General features: G+C 35.5%; 1 protein-coding gene across 3 annotated transcripts in view; it reads right to left on the bottom strand.

Annotated features, from left to right (window-relative positions):
• Positions 1 to 17,137, bottom strand: part of LOC120633369 (phospholipid phosphatase 2-like) — a 42,421-nt gene that overhangs the window by 15,939 nt on the left and 9,345 nt on the right. Inside the window, exons 1-2 of one of the 3 annotated variants that reach the window (XM_039903571.1) lie at positions 7,028 to 7,181; positions 2,171 to 2,270 (exon numbers count right to left, since the gene is read on the bottom strand). In XM_039903571.1, the coding sequence (XP_039759505.1) occupies positions 2,171 to 2,270; positions 7,028 to 7,105 (178 nt within the window). In that variant the 5' untranslated portion in view covers positions 7,106 to 7,181. Of the gene's footprint in view, positions 1 to 2,170; positions 2,271 to 3,887; positions 3,926 to 7,027; positions 7,182 to 17,137 lie in introns of those variants that run through there. The other 2 variants (XM_039903572.1, XM_039903570.1) reach the window with 2 other exon arrangements.

The following is a 17,137-nucleotide window of genomic DNA, read 5'->3' as shown; positions in this document are numbered from 1 at the left end:
TCATCTGCATACCCTGTGCATACCCTCTATGCACGCCACTGCAAGAGCGAATAGGCATTTTCTAGGCAAGCGCGCCCCAACTTGGATCGCATCATTACTTTACAACTGGCATTTGTCAAGCGCCAGTCTATCTCGTATAATGTTCTCAAAGGCATGTGAAGTCTACGAATCAGCACTCGGCACAAAACCTTCACAATCTGAGAGGAGACCGTGCTCTGTAATGGGCTGGTGTATATGTTGATTATGATGTAGAAATAATAATACCAGTGAAATAAGAGATTAAAGTAAGATAGCAAGAGAATAAAATAAAATATCATAAGTGTTAGCAAATCTGCCTTTGTATGTACATTTGGTTAACAATTAAAAGGTATCTTTGTTCAGACTGGTCGAAATTATGTATAATCTGTGGTCGGTATATGTGGGAGTAGGAATTCAAAATGACAGGAACCCAGATCAAAAAGACGGGTCATATAAAATGGCGGGAAAAATAGAGGCACAGAGGTGTAGAGACAGAAGTGTCAAGAGAATATTGAAGAAGTTAACTCTTTGTTTCAGATAGATTGATGATTGTGTTTATAATGTGCTAAGTTGTAATTAGAGATACTAAAACGATTAAGCGTTGTAAGATATGAATATGAGGTTTCTTTTATAAGTAATACTTACAACAAGAGATATATTGTTATTAACGCCCAAGAAGTAAGTATGTATAACTTCTTAATTCTTACGTGCTTATGTCAATGCATACAAAAGTAGTTTTAATGTTAATATTCGTAAAAGTTTTTGTTTACAGTTTAAGTTTTTTAATGTGCGCACTGCACATGTGAGCATATGTCACCTAGAGCGCACACGTGCGTGTAACTCCTTTTTTAAACGTTTTTTCTTAATATCATAGTTACCATCTTTGAAGGGTATAAATATTCTATTTTTATATTTTAACTAGATATGCCGTCCGGCTTCGCCCGCATAAATTTCGGGACGCAGCGTACATACTCTACACCTATATTCATACATGAGATTTTCGACAATCATTTTTTTACTTACGAAAAAAAATTTTTAATTAAAATAAAATTTTATTAATAAGTATCCTATATTACTTCTGATACTTCTAAGAATACGTGTACAAAGTTTCATGATGATCGGTTAAGTAATTTTCGCGCGAAAGCGTAACAAACAAACTCACATTCACATTTATAATATTAGGAGGAAGGATATTACGAGTACCTATACACTTAAAATAAAAGATCCAGATTTGGCTTTTTTGTTTTAAGGACGCTATATTTATTGAAAATGATTTTATTTAGACAGCCGGTTGGCGCAGTGGGTAGTGATCCTGCTTTTTGAGTCCAAGTTCGTTTCTCACAACTGGAAATGTTTTTGTGATGAACATGAACGTTTTTCTGGCGCTTATAGTAAACGATATGGTCTTGGAAGGGAAGGATAATTTGGGAATTTATAATTTCAGATTTTTCTCTAGTGTCATTACTACCTTACGACAAACACGTACTACCAATCGATTCAGCGTTCCGGTACGATACTGCGTAGAAACAAATTAGGGTATTGCTTTAATATAACTGCCATCGTTATATCATCACTCACACCACGTGAGATTGCTGAGAAGGATAAACTTATAAAGCAATAAACAAACTCTTCTTTTTATTGCTTAAAGCAATAAAAAAACTCTTTCTTTACCAGAAGTACCTACTCATTAAATGATAAATTACATGCGGGACCTGATTCTCCGGCAATTTAGTAACGTAAATTATGACACATCTTCATACAAGGCTTGACAATGTTTACGTCACAATTTGTAAAATTACAATGTAATAGAGAAACAGGGTTGAGTTATAACTGACTAAATAATAAATAAATAAATATACTCCAACAATGCACACATCGCCCTCTAGCCCCAAAGTAAGCGTAGCTTGTGTTATGAGAAGGTGACTGATGAATATATTTATGAACAATATACATAAATACTTATAAAATACATATAAAAACCCAGACACTGAAAAACAGTCGTGCTCATTACACAAACATTTTCCAGCTGTGGGAATCGAACCCACGGCCTTGGACTCAGAAAGCAGGGTCGCTGCCCACTGCGCCACTCGGCCGTCAATGTAAGGTGAGATTACACTCAAGAGTTGTAGTAGAAAAAACATAAAAATCTTACCAGTAACAAGAAGGGGTATGTCTACTCCCAGAAACCACCACAGTCTTTTCGTCGTTTGACCTTTCTGTTCTGTTATAAGTTGTGACTCCACGTCTTTTCTCTAGAACAAACATATTTATCATGAGTCATTATAGTGTCATCTAATCACCCATGCTAATATAAACGAGCTTTTGCCCGCGGCTTCTTCCGCGTTTTTTTTGTCTTTTCAAGAATTCCACGGGAAGCGTACATTTTTCCGAGATAAAAAGCTTATATGTTAATCCAGGGTTTAATCTTTATCCATTTAAAATAACAGTCAAATTGGTTCAGTAATTTTTCCGTGAAAGGGTAATAAACATCCATCCATACATCCTTACAAACTTTTAAATATTAGTAGGATGCAAAATTGTGTTTGTATGTTTGTTGCCTACGCTTCGCTTAACTGCTGTACCGATCTTGATGAAATTTAGCATAGAGATAGCTCGTACTCTGTAGATAGACGTAGGATACTTTATATCCTGTAAAAACAAGAGGTCCCTACGGGATTCATGGAATATTATAACATTTGGCTCAATCGCTGAACCAATCTTAACGTAATTTAGTTACGAAATAGATTGCATACTGGGAATAGAGTAAATAGGAAATACAGATTAGGAATACTTTTAAATCCAAGAAATAACATCAATCTTGTGTATAACTTAATAACATTAATAAAAAAACCCCCGACACAATATCATTTCTTTTCAATATAGTGTACTAATCAAGCCCATTCATTTGATATCAATATTGAAAGGGATGTTAAAAAATAAACACACACACACACACAGACACGTCAAACTTATAACAACCCATCCTTTTTGCGTCAGGTGTTAAAGGTACTAGGTACCTAAACGTAAACGTTGGTTACATAAATATCGACCGTGGGTAAGGTCAGGCTAACCTTGGCTCGCCACGTGTCCTTGCGCGCTCTTTCCTAGGAACATTGACCTTAAACGCTTAAAGGGCTTGATGGCAGACATTTTGTATTACGACCCTTTTTGTAGAGGCAAGGTTAATTTTTTTTAGATAATTTTTTATTAATGTTACTAACATTAAGAGAGAGACAATTATCTTGGGATTTTATTTAAGCCCATTTTTGTGCCGCTAAGCCGATTAGGGGCACCTATTGGTTTAATATAACTGCCATACTGCATCTATTGCACTTAAATCCTAGTTGTGTGCGATTTGTGACGTAAAATATTACACCACGCCATGCTTTTCTGTCAAACTATACGTTATGATTTGTAGTGAAAAGTCAAACTTGCTGTGAGATCCTAAAGATGGCATAAAGCACTTCAGAATAATTTTATTGGTCTAATATACATTTTACGACAACCAGTCCCTGATTCTATATTGCATTGAGATCTTAATTGTGCACCACGTGCATTTTGTGACGTGTATTATGACACATCTTTATACAAGGCTTGACAATTTACGTCACAATTTGTAGTAAAAATGCGTAAAATTACAATGTAATAGAGAATCAGGGTCAAGGTATAACTGACTCACTTTAAGGTGTAAATATGATAGAAAATACGTCACAACAAAAAGTTCTACGGTAATTACCACAAATTACGTATCACTCTTACTTCGTAATAATTAGGTCAGTTACACTGTTACGCAGGTAATTGGTTATTATTTATTAATCATAATTTCTAAAGAAATAAAAATTAATGCATGCATGTTATAGGGTATTTACCGGCACAGATCCGTAAGACACGTAAGACTGCATATTAAGGTAAAAACTTTTTTTGTATCAAAAAATTACACTTTAAACTTTTTGCTTTCTTAAAGCAGATTAATAGTCAAAAAAAATATAAAGAAAATATTTAAAAAAACTCCGCACGTTTCTTTTAAAAAAAAGGGATTTAGAATAAAAAATTACACATAAGGAAAATTAACAAAATCACCGTTCACTTTCGTAAGTGATTTATTATAAACAAATTGCACAGACTGATTCAATGATAATGGCTAATAAATTAGATTAATATCGATATCTTATCATATTGACGTACTGTGCTGGAATCACCGAGTGGGTATTTTGACGCTAAGGCTGCCCACACAAACGTCAATATTATTGACAATCTATACTTATAATAAAACTGTAACTGGAAGATTTCTGTACATTTAATATATTTTGAAAACTTTGACCGGGGGATGCTTTATAATCGATACTGAGTCCAAAACAGATTTTTATTTAATTTTTGGCTGTCCGTCTGTCTGTCTGTCCGGGCATCACGAGAAAACTATTGAACGGATTCAAATAAAATTTTGGTATAGTGGTAGTTGATATTCCGGGTCTTATATATAGGCTACTTTTTAACCCGATAAACAATAAGTTTCCTCCGGGAAATGGGATAATTTTTTTTATCAATTTGACTACAGGGCTCCGTTAAATTTGACCGATTTTAATAGTTCTTTTTTTATTTGAATGTGTATACTATCAAGCAGGTCTTATTTTAATAAGGATCTGATAAATATTGTCGGAGATAAAGAACATAACTCTTCACAAATAACTGTTAGTCGCAAGGCATATGGGACAACGATCGAATGCATGCATACCACCCTACTAATATTATAAATGTGAAAGTTTGTGAGGATGGATGTACGGATGGATGTATGGATGGATGTATGTATGTATGTATGTAATATGTTTGCATCAACTAAAATACCACGTAAAATAATAATAGGTACTATTATATCGCTACCCACGATGATTATGATGTTAGCATCAAATATATTCTAGCTTCACGATTGACTTACACGCGGACGAAGTCGTGGGGGTCCGCTAGTTGGTAATATTGCTCGTGAGCGGGGCATATTAACGAGCTGGAGTGTTGGTAAAAACTATTGTCAATATATATATGATCTATAATATTTACTGTGTGCGGGCAGCCATCTATAAATAAATAAATAATAAATATACTACGACAATACACACATCGCCTTCTAGCCCCAAAGTAAGCGTAGCTTGTTTTATGGGTACTAAGATGACTGATGAATAGTTTTATGAATAATATACATAAATACTTAGAATATACGTATAAACACCCAGACACTGAAAAACATTCATGCTCATCACACAAACATATTCCAGTAGTGGGAATCGAACCCACGGCCATGGGCTCAGAAAGCAGGGTCGCTGCAAACTGCGCCAATCGGCCGTCAAATCTATCTATATCTATGCTCCGATCTTGTAAAATACAGTTATGAATACTACGCCAAACTCGGCGTACTCGAGTCAATACCTATTTTATAGGTATTCTTAGCTAACATTAATTCATCATCGACATCACATCAACCCCTTACCGGCCTACTACAGAGCACGGGTCTCCTCTAATGATGAGAAGGGGTAAAGGCGTAGTCCACCACGCTCGCCCAGTGCGGATTGGTGGACGCCACACACCTTTGAGTACATAATGTAGAACTCGCAGGCGTGCAGGTTTCCTCACGATATTTTCTTCACCATCGAAGCAAGTGATATTTTTAATTATTTAAAACGCATATAACTTAGAAAAGTTTAAGGTGCGAGTTGGGATTCGAGCTCGGCCCCCCGAAAGTGAAGTCGAGCTCCTAACCAATGCGCTATCAACGCATCTTCCACACATTCATTCATAATAAGGAAATGGTAATCGTGGTTTTTAATTATTATCTATAAAGCAATTTCGCGGACATGTAAACCTTTTTTACACGCTTTATATTAGCTTCACTTGTATGTTTGTTTGTAACCGACTTCTTTCGGCGCGATTTTGACCCACTTTAAACGGTCAGATTTCTTTCAAACTTTGTAGACATATCGAGGAACGATGACAATACACTAATCTGAAAAGATTATTCCAATTTTCACTATAAAAAATAAGATTTTTTACTAATTACTACAGCGCCATCTAGACCCAAATGTAAAAAACCTATGGAGTTCGCGTACTTAACAAATTCCACAGAAAACATTAAGCTATGGTATGGTATGGATGGTAGAGGGCGTTAGCTATTACTTTTTAATGTTTGTTTTAAATAATAATTATAACTTGCATTTCGAGAGACGGGCGCACTGAATAAAAAAAATATTTTATCTCTTTAATGGTGGATGGGATACCGATTAATTTTGCTCTAATAAAATAATAGATCAAGAAAAACTAAAAAAAATCGCTATTATGAATAAACTAAAAGAAAGAAATTAGTTTAGTTTTTTATACCAAGCGTGTTTTTTTAGTTTGTTTGAACTATTTAATTATTTACAGTAAATAACAGATTAATCATACAATAATTTGCTAACTCATTCTCAAGATATTCACTTGTACTACTTTGCGACCGATTATATTCACGCCAATCGATGAACGATAAATAAGTTTACCTACTACTTTATTATACAATCTCGCACTTTCAATCTTATCAAACTGTTTATTGAATACTTACTTCCTTATACTGGGTGGCTTCGGTCGCGCCTAGTATAAGTTGCTAATCTACCGAGCGCCGGCAAAGCCTTACAAATAAACTTGTCATAATGGCGGAATAGTTATGTAGTCTCGCAACTGCCACATGCCATACTGATAGCATGTGTCAAATTTAAGAGCGTGATAAAATGTGTAGGTTACACACTACACACATACCTTTGAGAACATTATATAGAACTCTCTGGCATGCAGGTTTCGATGTTTTCCTTCACCATCGAAGCAAGTTATATTTTCAATTACTTAAAACGCACATAACTAAGTTAGTGGTGCGTGCTGGGATTCGAACTCGGCCCCCCGAAAGTGAAGTCGAGCTCCTAGCCCTACCCACTGCGCTATTACAGCGTATCTATATTATTGATCGAAATTAAATAGGATCTATGCAAAATACCTGAATACTGTTCCTTGTTAATGTGGCCATTTTCTTTATTCCCTCTAAACTGCGTCGTATTGAATTTGAGGTAACCATTATATAATACAAACACTGTATGTTACTGTACACTGTATTATTAAGAAAGTAGTAACTTGTAAAACTTAACTCCAACTTCAATTAAAATGAAAATTCAAATCCAATTTTTCCAAGTTATAACTATATTTGGAAAACAACGTAAAAGTACTTCAGTTCTCACTATTATATTATCACTTTGGATTTAAGTTTTTGAAGTTCACTAGTTAACTCAATCAATTAAATACAATATTATCGTAGTTAATTATTAAAATTAAATGGAAAAAATATTGAACGTTTGAGTTGCACTACAATACTACCTAAACGGTTGTTCGATGTAAAATTAAACAATAACTGAACATTATAAGGAGGTCTACTGAAGTCTTTAACCACAATATGATGAGTAAGAAAGAGGAAAACTAAATGAACCTATGGAATGGGTAGCTATTAAGTGCCTGTTAAACTATCCGCCACGTTTGTTTACTTATTTAGTTGTAGTTGGTGGTTAAACAAAAGATATTGGTGGTTAAAATAAACCCGGCTAAGTTTGTAACATGCCTTTGCATTCTTTTACATTATAATAAATATTAAGCTTTTATTTAAATGTTCGGGTACATCTTTACGTTTTCGGAACATTTCTCTTATGTCAGTGGTGACATAAAAGAAATATAAATCAAATATACAATTATTTTAGTTAGCAACCCTAAAATAATTCCCAACATGCGCAACGACAAATGGCGCCTATACAAAATTACTTATTCCCAGTTATTGTTGAGATAAATTCAAAAGGAATAGAAACTAGAAAGCCATAAATAATCGCTTACGTCGCTCGCCAGCCGGGAAGGCGAAAGGTTATCAATAATCTACAACAGGACCGCTTTATCCAATAAAGAGATATTAACATTTCTCAATAAATGACAAGCTGGACTTTGTCTAAATAAACGACAAAGTCTTGGAAAAATGGATTTTTTCGCGCTCTGTCCTAATTCCAGAATATGCAGTATGTATGTCTTTTAAAAGTGACAAAACTCAGCATAACTACTCGTATTTTGGTGTTGCAGTCTATAGCAATTAAGATTTTTGAAGTTATACTTCTTTTGGCGCGTTGGGGAGGAATGACGAGAGTAAATTTTTACGATACTGAAGTTAGCTATAGTCAACATTTCAGTTTTTCAAAATAACTTAATATCAATATGTATAAGTTGCATGCTAAAATAAAAATGTCCATTTCTTTAATTATGTATTTTTTTTGTTGTTTAAATAAACTTTATTTAACTAGATAATGCGTTATAATAAAACTTTCAATGTATTAAATTACTTTTTTCTTTGTTATAAGGCGAAACATAAAATTTTTGAAAAGATTTTTTTCTTGTTACGCCGAAGAAGTGTAACTTTTAACGCGTTTATTTCTTTTATTCCACTACAAGTAAGCCCTTGACTGCAATCTCACGTGGTGCTAAGTGATGATGCAGTCTAAGATGGTAACGGGCTAACCTGTTAGCGGGTATGTCAGTTAAATTAAACCCATATCCCTAATCAGTTTCTATGCGATATTGTACTGGAACACAACACGTCTTCGTCGGTAGGGTTGCATCTAGCCACGGTCAAAACCTCTTCTGAGACCATTCTGTAATTATAAATAACCCACTGGTAATGGAACCCAGGACCTCTACCCAGCACTCACCACTGCGCCGTGCAGGCCGTCTGAATACTACGTAAGTCAATTTTCATACACATTCATAAGTTGCACACTTATTTGTAAGCAATTGTTGGGTTCATACATTTGTCAACGTGGAGTTTTGCCTGTTTTGCACTTACATAATCCTAGGCGGGAATTCTGCGGTTTATTTAAACGTGCCTTTAGTCATGAACTCGTTGTTAAATTATTTTTACGCAATGAGACTGAAACTTTCTATATGTGGCGACTTTATACATGTGAAATATATACAACGTGTAAACTATAATACTTCGTATGAACATGGGCAAGACGAAAATTATGTCTAACACTCATGTTGCGCTCCACCCAATAATTGTTGTTGCACTCGAAATTGTTGACGAGTAGGTACATATACCTAGGTCACACTTTCCAGTTAGGTAGGTCCAATTTCGAGAAAGAGGTAAACCGCCGAATCTAATTCGGATAGGCAGCGTTCGGGAAACTTCGTGACATCTTCTCACAATCTTGAGCACACAATCTTGAGCACAATCTCCGAAATATATCTTATAGAATACCGAAAGGCAGGCGACCTTGCGACGATGTTCCAAAATTTGTAGTTTTTTTTTTACACAGCTTTCACACAAATACCTACTTACTTTTACTTAACCATAGGCGGACAAACTATCCGTATCGCATAAAGCTATCCATCTTCAACTTGGAAGCATAACTCAAGATCTACGTATTGGATAATCGTGAAGAGTTATTCATTATCTTATAATCAGATATCGCTTTAAATTTAACTTGGCAACGTCCTGGAATATATTACGTAAAGATCGCACGACTTTACTCGGCCGAGACGTACACGCAATTTTTCCTAGGTACCATTCAATTATGTATAAATATAATTGTGCAAATATTACGAGGATATTTCGATGGTCTAGATCTGCGTAACCGACTGTGTTGTATACGTGCCCCAAAAGAAATAACCTTCGTCCACGAGAAAACAAATTATTCGTTGTCTCTTGCTAGGTAGGTAAAATTTAATTATGTGTATATATAATGGTGTAAATCTTACGAGGAGATGTCGATGCTCCATATCTTCATAACCGAAAGACCCTTCGTCCACGAAAAAACAAATTATTCATGGTCCCTTCCTGTAACACTGTTGCACGGAGCATGGCACCTATACCGCGTTCATTGTTGCCATTCAATGCGTTCTTGGACAGCAATGTTCAATGCGATCTATTCCACGACGGGTGGACAGCGTTGTTCCGTGAATTGTTGAGATACTCTGAGAATATTTAATGACCTTTACTTCAATATTCGCAGAGTATCACTCTACTATATTAATATCGTCTTGTATAATGTTTAATGTCATCTTTCATTCATTTGTCTTGTAATAATAATATAATAAAATCTTTTATTTAGGAAAAAAAACAACAAATAGCAATTAACATATAAAGTATGAGTTATAGTTGTAGTTATCCATAAATTATGTAGTTCTATTTAGTTAGTGGCCCTGCCGTACTAACAAGATAGTCAGTCCTACTAGGTACCTACTGTTATATAATAGACAGGAAAAAGTTTTTAGATGGAAGGTACCTAACATATCATATTTCTATTTACAATCTAGGTACTAATTTATTTTTTGTAACATGTTCAAGCAAAATTTTATAAATAAATAAATAAATCTGTAAACGAATTACGAAATACTGTTGAAGGAAGCGTAAGGTTATTTCATAGGGAATCACCCTGCAATGCATTTTTATTTTTCCATACAAACGAACCCAAAACATTCTTCGTGTTTTCTTATAACAACTTTTTTGAAGATAAAAGAACGACACGCGCATAATACCTACGATACGCGACAAGTAAGTACCTAATAAAGTGGCAGGAATAACTTGATTTTACATATTGTATGTAATGTTAGGGCTGTATATGATTTCTTTCAGTGGATACTATTGCCTTGCTTTACTCAGAAACTATTAGCGTTACGGTTTCATAGATAAGTCTCAGAGACATGAAATAATGTACCTATATATAGCCTGTGTAGTATTATTTCGGCTTACTTTTACGCGTTGTATATTGTACCGCACTTTATATTTAAATTTTTAATTATTTTATCGTGTTTTAAAATATTATACTATATTATTTTACACTACAAAAGTAATGAAAATGATAGATACCTACCTACTCGCCTCGCGTCGCTTCGCGTCTATATATTAAAATTATTATTCAAAGACAATAACTTGATACTTATTGTAGTGATGTTTAAAAATGGAAGAAACTTTTCAATAGACAATCAGTATTTAAAATTTGTTTTTGCTATACGAACTAGGCATATAAATACAGAAAAAAAATTAAATTCGTGTCACATGTAAAAAGTTTATGAAAGCACCATCTAGCGTCGAGTAGCGGCGCCACTGTCAAAGGTGTTAGTAACATTGTTATCGTCGCGTTTAAAATATCAATTTAATTATAAAGCTGTAAATCAAACTGTCCGTCAGTGTTGTATCTGTTGTAATTAATTAGAAACTCGAGTATTTATGTTTGGACTAGAAATTCATACCTCCGCAACAATCTCTGTTTGTCTTTATAATAATTCACAGTAATTAGGTAGGTACCTATCCATTTACAATCTCTTTACTTCGATAGGTAAGTGGAGTAGTAGTGATCTCTAAAACATTAAAATTAAAATAACATTTATTTTGTTCTTCGAACTTTTCTCGTGCTAAATGTCGATATTATCTAGACTGTGGACATTGATATAAATACTGTGCAGCGAGAATGTATAGAGGTTATATTCTACTAGATCTAAAATTAGTAGGTACTGTTCCATAATTGTTTATCTGTGAAGATGATTTATGTTTAATCTATGCATCTGTCTAAGACGGATTCAACGTGATTAGTGGAATCTGAAAGTTTATGACAGCAAATGTCCTGTGATTTAACTACTTGTTTTCCTAGGTAACCTGCAGTATATTCTCCTCCTTTTTTCGTAATTCTAAGGTTGACCCGCTGAGATCACTTTTAAGCGAAAGGGCCGCCTTTTGTGTTCTACGTCTTCATATTTATGTATTTTGTTTTATATATAGTAATGATGTGGTATACTTATAAAGAGTTATATAATATTAATAGGTCACTTACTTCTGTGGTTACTAAGCGTATTTCCGGGCAACACGTCACACAGCACGTAGGTCTTTAGCATGACTAAATGAAACTAAAACGCGGCCTAAAATGCTAAGTGGCTGCTCCATTAGAAGCCTGCACAGGTTTTTTATGGGATCCCAGAATTTAACAAATTTAATAACTGACGAAGGTACCCATTTTTTCTGAAGCAAAATTTTAGTTTATCGTGTAGGGTAGATACAGAGGACATGTATCTGTTTTGTCGGAAATAGTTTCTTATTAAGAATCGCATAAATTAAAAACGCACATAGCTCTGAAAGGTCAGTGGTGCGTGCCGGGGCTCGAACTCGGTCTCCACAAAGAAAATCCGAAGCCTTACCCACTGGGCTATCACTGCTTCAGGTGCACTCTTTATTCCCTTATTCCCATAATTGGACGGGACGACAGCTCCGACACGAGGAAAGAGATCAGGCGCAGGACATACTCTTTAGAGTGTTCTCTGAGGCACGGAGGAGGAACAAAGAACCTCTTGATAGATATTCTCATCTTCCGTCACTCACGGTACACGTTATCACACGTTATTCACCATGGATTAAAAAAATACCGAAACAAACGCGAACGAAGTCGCGGGCAACAGCTAGTCAAAGTATATGTTTTTTGAACCTCATTTTGAATTCTCAGCGTCATCTTGCTAACATGACGCATCAATAATCAAGTACGTTTTACTTATAGTAGTAGTTTTATCTGCTACGGCGACCCCATGGCGCGTGAGTCATATCTACGGCGAAACTGGCGTATAATTGCAAGTACAGGTTACTCGCACTGCGAAAAATATATCGCCATTTATATTCGCGTGCGGACTTTGCGAATAAAATATTTCCTAACGATTTTTTACAGATTCAAATTAAAAAAATGTTTTATTCATGTAGACCTTATCACAGGCATCTATGAAACGTTTGTACATTTAACATGTTAACCTGTTAGGGTTATGTACGTCCCGTATACTGGAAGGAAGTGACGTTAATGCAAGTTTGGTACGTCTCTTATACAGAAGCGAGTGTCGTTCATGCAAATTTAGTAAGTCTAGTATACAGGAAGCAAGTGTCGTTTATGCAAGTTTAATACGTCTCGTAAACAGGAAGCAAGTGTATTTTATGCAAGTTTAGTACTTCTAGTATACTGTAAGCAAGTGTCGTTTATGCAAGTTTAATACTTCTAGTATACTGTAAGCAAGTGTCGTTTATGCAAGTTTAGTACTTCTCTTATACAGGAAGCACGTGTATTTTATGCAAGTTTAGTACGTCTCGTATATAGGAAGCAAGTGTCTTTTTTACAAGTTCAGTACGTCTCGTATACAGGTCGGAAGTGTCTTTTAGGCAAGTTTAGTACTTCTAGTATACTGTAAGCAAGTGTCGTTTATGCAAGTTTAGTACTTCTCTTATACAGGAAGCACGTGTATTTTATGCAAGTTTAGTACGTCTCGTATATAGGAAGCAAGTGTCTTTTATACAAGTTCAGTACGTCTCGTATACAGGTTGCAAGTGTCTTTTAGGCAAGTTTAGTACTTCTAGTATATTGTAAGCAAGTGTCGTTAATGCAAGTTTAGTACTTCTCGTATACAGGTCGCAAGTGTCTTTTAGGCAAGTTTAGTACTTCTAGTATACTGTAAGCAAGTGTCGTTTATGCAAGTTTAGTACTTCTCTCATACAGGAAGCACGTGTATTTTATGCAAGTTTAGTACGTCTCGTATACAGGTCGCAAGTGTCTTTTAGGCAATTTTAGTACTTCTAGTATACTGTAAGCAAGTGTCGTTTATGCAAGTTTAGTACTTCTCTTATACAGGAAGCACGTGTATTTTATGCAAGTTTAGTACGTCTCGTATATAGGAAGCAAGTGTCTTTTTTACAAGTTTAGTACGTCTCGTATACAGGAAGCAAGTGTCGTTTATGCAAGTTTAGTACGTCTCGTAAACAGGAAGCAAGTGTCTTTTATGCATGTTTAGTACGTCCCGTATACTGGAAGGAAGTGACGTTAATGCAAGTTTGGTACGTCTCTTATACAGGAAGCGAGTGTCGTTTATGCAAATTTAGTAAGTCTAGTATACAGGAAGCAAGTGTCGTTTATGCAAGTTTAATACGCCTCGTAAACAGGAAGCAAGTGTATTTTATGCAAGTTTAGTACTTCTAGTATACTGTAAGCAAGTGTCGTTTATGCAAGTTTAGTACTTCTAGTATACTGTAAGCAAGTGTCGTTTATGCAAGTTTAGTACTTCTCTTATACAGGAAGCACGTGTATTTTATGCAAGTTTAGTACGTCTCGTATATAGGAAGCAAGTGTCTTTTTTACAAGTTCAGTACGTCTCGTATACAGGTCGCAAGTGTCTTTTAGGCAAGTTTAGTACTTCTAGTATACTGTAAGCAAGTGTCGTTTATGAAAGTTTAGTACTTCTCTTATACAGGAAGCACGTGTATTTTATGCAAGTTTAATACATCTCGTATATAGGAAGCAAGTGTCTTTTTTACAAGTTCAGTACGTCTCGTATACAGGTTGCAAGTGTCTTTTAGGCAAGTTTAGCACTTCTAGTATATTGTAAGCAAGTGTCGTTAATGCAAGTTTAGTACTTCTCGTATACAGGTCGCAAGTGTCTTTTAGGCAAGTTTAGTACTTCTAGTATACTGTAAGCAAGTGTCGTTTATGCAAGTTTAGTACTTCTCTCATACAGGAAGCACGTGTATTTTATGCAAGTTTAGTTCGTCTCGTATACAGGTCGCAAGTGTCTTTTAGGCAAGTTTAGTACTTCTAGTATACTGTAAGCAAGTGTCGTTTATGCAAGTTTAGTACTTCTCTTATACAGGAAGCACGTGTATTTTATGCAAGTTTAGTACGTCTCGTATATAGGAAGCAAGTGTCTTTTTTACAAGTTTAGTACGTCTCGTATACAGGAAGCAAGTGTCTTTTATGCATGTTTAGTACGTCCCGTATACTGGAAGGAAGTGACGTTAATGCAAGTTTGGTACGTCTCTTATACAGGAAGCGAGTGTCGTTTATGCAAATTTAGTAAGTCTAGTATACAGGAAGCAAGTGTCGTTTATGCAAGTTTAATACGCCTCGTAAACAGGAAGCAAGTGTATTTTATGCAAGTTTAGTACTTCTAGTATACTGTAAGCAAGTGTCGTTTATGCAAGTTTAGTACTTCTAGTATACTGTAAGCAAGTGTCGTTTATGCAAGTTTAGTACTTCTCTTATACAGGAAGCACGTGTATTTTAAGCAAGTTTAGTACGTCTCGTATATAGGAAGCAAGTGTCTTTTTTACAAGTTCAGTACGTCTCGTATACAGGTCGCAAGTGTCTTTTAGGCAAGTTTAGTACTTCTAGTATACTGTAAGCAAGTGTCGTTTATGCAAGTTTAGTACTTCTCTTATACAGGAAGCACGTGTATTTTATGCAAGTTTAGTACGTCTCGTATATAGGAAGCAAGTGTCTTTTTTACAAGTTTAGTACGTCTCGTATACAGGAAGCAAGTGTCGTTTATGCAAGTTTAGTACGTCTCGTATACAGGAAGCAAGTGTCTTTTATGCATGTTTAGTACGTCCCGTATACTGGAAGGAAGTGACGTTAATGCAAGTTTGGTACGTCTCTTATACAGGAAGCGAGTGTCGTTTATGCAAATTTAGTAAGTCTAGTATACAGGAAGCAAGTGTCGTTTATGCAAGTTTAATACACCTCGTAAACAGGAATCAAGTGTATTTTATGCAAGTTTAGTACTTCTAGTATACTGTAAGCAAGTGTCGTTTATGCAAGTTTAGTACTTCTCTTATACAGGAAGCACGTGTATTTTATGCAAGTTTAGTACGTCTCGTATATAGGAAGCAAGTGTCTTTTTTACAAGTTTAGTACGTCTCGTATACAGGAAGCAAGTGTCGTTTATGCAAGTTTAGTACGTCTCGTATACAGGAAGCAAGTGTCTTTTATGCATGTTTAGTACGTCCCGTATACTGGAAGGAAGTGACGTTAATGCAAGTTTGGTACGTCTCTTATACAGGAAGCGAGTGTCGTTTATGCAAATTTAGTAAGTCTAGTATACAGGAAGCAAGTGTCGTTTATGCAAGTTTAATACGCCTCGTAAACAGGAAGCAAGTGTATTTTATGCAAGTTTAGTACTTCTAGTATACTGAAAGCAAGTGTCGTTTATGCAAGTTTAGTACTTCTAGTATACTGTAAGCAAGTGTCGTTTATGCAAGTTTAGTACTTCTCTTATACAGGAAGCACGTGTATTTTATGCAAGTTTAGTACGTCTCGTATACAGGTCGCAAGTGTCTTTTAGGTAAGTTTAGTACTTCTAGTATACTTAAGCAAGTGTCGTTTATGCAAGTTTAGTACTTCTCTTATACAGAAGTATAAGAGAAGTACTACAGTTCAGTACGTCTAGTATACAGAAAGCAAGTGACGTTTATGCAAGTTTAGTAAAGAGAAAATTCAGAAATTAATAATTCCCAAACATTCCTCACCGAGAATCAAACTCTGACACTTTAAATACAGCAGCGCTCACCACTGCACCAGTGAGGTCATCGAAAAGATTGATATTAGTTAGTGCCATGTGGTGAGAATATTGTCACCAACTCTCCTCTTCCCACATTGTCGTACAAGGTACTGTGCTACAATTACCATCTACTACGATCACTAACTCGTCCCAGCGTGGTGATTAAGGGCAAAACCTTTCGTTTGCAGAGGCGTTTAGCACAGAGGAGAAACACAACAGAGGCAAAGCTTCATACATGCGCGCTACGATAGGTACACTACTGGCCGTGGGCAGAGACCCTGCTTACTAAGTCCAAGGCCGTTCTATTCCCACAACTGGAAAATGTTTGTGTGATGAACATGAGTGTTTTTCAGTGTCTGGGTGTTAGTATATTATAAGTATTTACGTGTATTATATTCATAAAGATATCTATCAGCTATTTAAGTACCCATAACACAAGGTATGCTTACTTTGGGGCTAGATGGCGATGTGTGTATTGTCGTAGTATATTTATTTATTTAATACTACAAGCTTGAGGCGCGTGTGTGCTTGAGCACAGGCTCTACGTCGCGTACGGAGAGAGATCGGTTTATACCGGCTCGGCCTGTGCTAAAACTCAGGGGCTTCAGTACACGTCGCGCGTCGTGTTTTCATTAATTTAATGATAATGATAATATTATAAATGTTTTATAAATATAACCTACAATAAACTATTTAAAACTAAATAAAATCTAAAACGTCTTCGAAACCA

The sequence above is a fragment of the Pararge aegeria genome, chromosome 21 (assembly GCF_905163445.1).
Source record: "Pararge aegeria chromosome 21, ilParAegt1.1, whole genome shotgun sequence".
Taxonomy (NCBI): domain Eukaryota; kingdom Metazoa; phylum Arthropoda; class Insecta; order Lepidoptera; family Nymphalidae; genus Pararge; species Pararge aegeria.
Note: the sequence above shows the minus strand (reverse complement) of the source record. Positions and strands in the feature narration are given on the sequence as shown.